The 6,000-nt window shown below is 39.9% G+C and overlaps 1 protein-coding gene across 1 annotated transcript in view; it reads left to right on the top strand.

The window, feature by feature from the left end:
* LOC147623356 (beta-glucuronosyltransferase GlcAT14B-like) overlaps positions 1–3,343 on the top strand; it is a 43,128-nt gene extending 39,785 nt beyond the window's left edge. Inside the window, exon 4 of the mRNA XM_086821512.1 lies at positions 2,572–3,343. Coding sequence (XP_086677638.1) covers positions 2,572–3,092 — 521 coding nt within the window. The 3' untranslated portion in view covers positions 3,093–3,343. The remainder of the gene's footprint in view (positions 1–2,571) is intronic.
* The last annotated feature ends 2,657 nt before the right edge of the window (positions 3,344–6,000 follow it).

A 6,000-nucleotide genomic window follows, 5' to 3' on the forward strand; every position in this document is an offset into this window, starting at 1 on the left:
AGACTTGAAACTTGAAAGTTGCAACTCCATTTTGTAGTTCTCTCATTATATTATGTTTTGTACATCTATAATTTTAATGTATTTTGATAAAAAAAAAATCAAAAGTGAAGATATGACATGGCATTCTCTCGCTCCCCCCATCCCCCTAAACGTTCCTTGGACATCCCCCGAAACATTCCTGTTTCTAGGGGTCAAAATGTCCCCCCCGCTCTTGTTCCGCGGTAACTATGGGTCGAGTTGTCGAGAAAATGGTCATTGTACCCTTGGCAGACGAGGATGTCCTGAATCCTTCAACATATCAAGCCTCCTTGTCCAATTACACACCATCACCGGAGGTAACCCCTAACACTCAGCCATAGTCACAAAAAAATGCGTTTTGTCCATTTGAAACCTTCAAAACGTTTTGAAGCAAAATGTTTCTAGAAAACCTCGAAACCTCTTGGCCAAGGAAGTTTCATTTTTTATTCACAAATATTTTTTGGGGTTTTTTTTTTTGGTTTTCCTTGAGTAGATCCTTTTGTAGTAGCAACTTGAGTGTCCATGTATATATATATATATATATATATATATATATATATATATATATATATATATATATATTAATGTATGTAAATATGTATATAAGTTTTCGAAACTACTAGTTTTTTTAGAGCGGATGAAACCTTTTGAAAAAAACCTTTGAAACCTTGAAACGTTTCTTGTGACTATGCACTCTCGCCTCAATGCGTAGACCATCTCCTCAAACCATTACAGAGATCCAAAACCTCGTTGACAGGGATAAAGACCACCCCTCGGACGTCAACCTCAACGGATCTTCAGGGAGGTCACTTAGAGTGGGTACCCAAGAGTAGCTTGGCTAGCCAAGGTAAGTACGATGCCAAAGCAAAGACCTGGTAGCCAAGAAGACTATCTATGAGCACAAATTTGCCAAGGGGGAGCCTCAGGCAAAAGTATTGTACCGTCAAACCAAGCCCCGCTAGATACCCATCAAGGTGCTAGAAACTCAAGGCTTCTATGAGGGGAACCCTTGTTTTCAGATACATAAAAGACACTCAGTCTCTTGGATTGTTCTATGCAAGGGGGGGTGATTTTCAGCTGCATGCTTACGGTAATTTTGATTGGGTTGGTGACTGATATAGCGAATAGTCTATGGAGTTCATGCATTTCATGGTTGAGTAAAAAACAACCTACTGTGGCCATATCATCTTGTGAAGCTGAGTACAAAGCAACATTCACAACTACAGTTGAGTGTGTGGTTGAGATCGATGGTAGATCTTTGTGGGAGTTAGCAGACATCCTTAGTGACAGTAAGAGTGCTATGGTTGTAGCACGGAACCCCGTTATCCATGCTAGAACCAGGCGCACAGATATTCACTGTCAGAGAGAGGTTACATGTAGGGGAGATCAGCTTGATGATGTCCTGCACATGACAACATCGCAAATCTGTTTACAAAGGCATTGCCTAGAGAGAAGTTTGAAGCTTTCCGCAAACCTTTAAGCTTACTACCATTCGGAGAGTGATCTACTACTCTACATATTCCTATCACTATAGGGGGGATTTATAGGAAAGCACTTATGGTAGTGTTACGTCTGAACAGGAGGCAACTAGGTGCACTTTTTACCTTCACGTGTGTGGAGGGTTTTCCCCCCCTAGCAATCAGGTGTGAAAGGACACCACTTTTTATTATCCTTTGTACCTTTGGTTTTGTACATCTTATCCTAATACCAAAACCATACGCACAACTCTGGTCGAACTGTGTGTGCCTCTCTCTCTCTCTCTCTCTCTCTCTCTCTCTCTGCTGTCTACTGTGCACATTAGGGTTTGGTTAATCCAACAGCCAGAAGGTCTCTGCACTAGGGCCTAGTCACACGCACAGTTGGATATCAATCAAAACGTATACCAAAAGCAATATCAATGCAGAAGGTTGGCTTTTGGTGTTGAGGATCTCGTACTTACCACTTTACTTGGGAGCAGTGTATGATTGAACACAAATTTCTATCTTGGTTTCAATATAGTGAAGTACCAAAATCCATTGTGGCTTGCCATTATGGATGCACACTGTTCTGATAAGTTGCCAGAGTCATGTCTGATGGCACCTAACCCTGCCTTTCAAGGACTCCAAGCCTTGTGAAGATCTGCATCTGTATTACATTCTGTGTGTTCTTTCCATTTGTTTTTTCTGGGATGCTACAGGTACACACTAATGTGCTAAAGATTATGGCCATCAAGTAAAAAGTAGTATAATGGTGTACTGGTGAGAGTTTTTACAGAAAATTTGTGACAATTACCAGGACTGCACAACTTTAGGGCTATGTCTTCATGGTTGCCAGAAAATTAGCAATAATACAGGAGGTGGTCAAGTTCTTTATTAATATTTTCTTGTAGTCTATCACCTTTTAATTTCTTCTGATCTGTAAGAGCAGGTTGACAATATTAACTTATCCCCAGTTGAGGGACTAATTCTTAATGGACATACATATGCAAATGCCATATGGGAAGTTTGATATTTCTTCTATTGATTTTGATGTCGCTGCTTGTTTGGCTGACTTTTGGTCACCTTCATGCTACAGGCTCAGCTTGGGTAGCATTGACAAGAAGCTTCATTGAATATTGTATCATGGGTTGGGACAACCTCCCCAGAACAGTACTTATGTACTATACAAACTTCGTTTCATCTCCTGAAGGTTATTTTCACACTGTTATTTGTAACACGAGAGAGTTTCAGAATACTACCGTCAATCATGACTTACATTACATTGCTTGGGATACTCCACCCAAGCAACATCCACTGTCATTGGGCTTGAATGATTTTGACAATATGAAGAAGAGTGGTGCTGCATTTGCAAGGAAGTTTGAGAAGGATGACCCAGTGCTTGATAAGATTGACAGGGAACTACTTGGGCGCAGTGGTGATTATTTTACTCCTGGTGGTTGGTGTGTGGCTAGCAATGAAAATGGCAAAGATCCTTGTAAAGAAAAAGGGGATGCTTCTGTGCTCAAACCTGGGTCTGGTGCAAAGAGACTTGAAGGCCTGATTTTGAAGCTTCTAGCCCCGGAGTCTTTTCGGGCAAATCAGTGCAGTATGAGCTGAATTAGATACTGTTGCCAACTTCTTCAGCTCAAATTGTGATCTCTATTGTTGACTGGAGAACGAGTGGCTGAAACAGAGGGAGGGGTCATGGAGCAGTTGTCATGTGTTTTTTTAAATCCTAGGGTTGTCCCTTCTCAGCCATAGAAAGTGTAACTGGGCACCCGGCATACTGCTGTTGACCATTATAAAGGTCCAGGCATAAATTAATGTAGTTTTTAAGCCAGTCTAATACAGAAGTAGTGCGCCTTGGCTACATGTTATGTAAAAGATTGTATTAGCATGTATATGCAATTATAGATAAGTACAGCCATCATTTTGGAACTGCTTAACTGATACACACAGGTAGAAATGAAATTACATGCAAGCGTGCCTCATTTTTTGTTGTTTGCCAGTCCACTCTCTGCTTGTAGCCAGCTAACCCTTTTCCTTTTAGATGAACTGACCAGGTTTGCATGGGAAATGAACACACACACAGACACACACACACAAACATAGACATGCTGCTCTTCTTTTATAAACTTACTAAAAAATGGGCACTTCTCTCCCCCACATACATTAGCTGGCAAAAAATTATGGGTTAACATTCTGTGCAATGGAACTACGCTTGACATGAGATTCATTCTGGGCTCAAATCGGCTATGGTTGGTTGTGATAAATACACTGAGGAGTGGACGACTTGATACATGGCTTTCATGGTGGTAATCGGTGGCATCAGCTTGACTCCACCTATAAATAGCAGCAAATGGTGAGTGCTTTGACACTCAGCCCGTGTAATTGTGTTCTTGCGCCATGTCTATTGTGCTTGCAACAGTTGGGATTTCTTCTTCCTCTTAGGTAAATCATAGCGGCTCGCTATTTTCTATGATAGCTTTCACCATACTATGTGATTCTAATTCCGCGTACGATTATGGGTTAAGGACTTCATGAAAACCCATAGTATTCTTTGATTGTAATATTCGTGCTATTAATCTTCGATAGTTGAGATGATACACACCTCTCGGGGTATCCTATCTGGGGTTAATAGTAGAATGATTACAATATGTTCTCTAGTTTCCTTTTAGTTTTGCATGTGGCATACGAGTATAGGCTTAGGACTTGATGGAAACTCACAATATGCTATGTCTATAGTTTTCATGTTATTTATCTTTGAAGGATGATATGATTCACACCTCTTGGGGTATCCTATCTGGGATTCATATTTGGATGATGACTATATGTTCTCTGGTCCCTTTTATTTCAATTTTGCAGGCGGCACTCCTATTGTCATGCTCGACTAACATTACACCTATTATGTTAATATGGGCATACCTTGATTTTATTCTATGGATGTCGTAAATCCCCTCATACATGGAATGTTGGATTAGTTAGGATACGGGACTGTGCCTAACTAGAAATAGTATACGATGCTCTGGTTATGTTTTTTATAAATAAGTCTCCTTTATCCTTGGTCATACATAACTATGGACTTTGGAAGGTGAGTCATCTGGCCTATTCTTTTGAGGTGATCTCTGCGTCCTACTGGTTATACTAATGGCCGAATAACTGACGGCTATTATGAGAGAAAAAACTCCCTTGATCCTTGTCGATGGGCGGAATTGGGAACCTACCCGTAATGCACACATTTATGATTATTGAGGATACATGGTTACGTAGAATTTACCTCTGAAACTGATACATAAAAGGTTTGAAAATATTGTTTAATAATGGAATAATGCAATAGCACTTTTTTAATGGCATTTTGGTGTTCTATTTTCATTCGGCTTTTTGTGAATGATTGCCTATATAGGTGATAATATAGCTCATATTCTAGAAAGACAAAACGAATGATTTTACGAGTTTTGCAAATCTTAATATTGCCTCTGATGGGGCTTGCATGTCTCATACTCTCTTTTTTTTGAAATTTTTATTAGTATGATACTAATATGACAATCTGTTTCACCTAATGGAGGCACTAGCTCCACGTATTTGTAACATGATTATTGTAAACAAATCCATGGTTATATAATTATATTTAATTTTTTTACTAGTCAAGTTGGATAAGGTTCTTATAGTTTCTGTGATTGTTGATGTAAAAGATTGAAAATACACACACAAACACACACACACACACACACTCTCTCTCTCTCTCTCTCTCTCTCATTGACGTGGCTGAATTCACAAAAGCTACACCTTTGCTGTAGGATTTCTTCTCTTGTGCCACCCTCCGTTTTGATCACACCTTTAAGGGTCTAAGCTCAGTACTGGTCCCATAGGTCATCTTTTGGTCTCCATGCCACTCTCTGCTTGTAACCAGCTAACCCTTTTCCTCTGAGACGAATTGACTAGTTTTGCATGGCAAATGAACACACACACACACACACACACACACACTCTCTCTCTCTCTCTCTCTCTCTCTCTCTCTCTCTCTCTCTCTCTCTCATTGATGTGGATGAATACACAAAATCTACACCTTTGCTCTAGATTTCTTCTCTTATATACACCTCCCCACCCCCTTGTTTTCTTTTTCCCCCATATGTTTAAGGGCCTAAGCTTTGTACTGGTCTCATAGACGATCTTTTGGCCACACGAATGCATGCACGCATGCCTCAATTTTGCAATGCGAATTTCTTGATGTGATGGATGTTTGCATGAAATATCATTCTTATATTTGAGGTCACTACTTTGCTTTGCGATTTGAAACCAAGTTATGAGCTTTACTATAATATTTTGTTACGATTCTTGAGATTAGCGTTGCTTTTGGATGCAATTATTAGTTTTAATAAGTGCCTTGCATTTTGGATTGTAATATTGTGGGTTGGGGGAAAGCTTTCACACGAAGGGCTCTATTAAAGAGTTTTGGGAGAATGGGGGCTAATATATGATGCTCATGTGGGAAATGCTCCACACATAGAGCTTCATTTCACCCTTC

This window comes from Cibotium barometz, chromosome 27 (genome assembly GCF_041138505.1).
Source record: "Cibotium barometz isolate CiBa-2024 chromosome 27, ASM4113850v1, whole genome shotgun sequence".
NCBI lineage: Eukaryota > Viridiplantae > Streptophyta > Polypodiopsida > Cyatheales > Cibotiaceae > Cibotium > Cibotium barometz.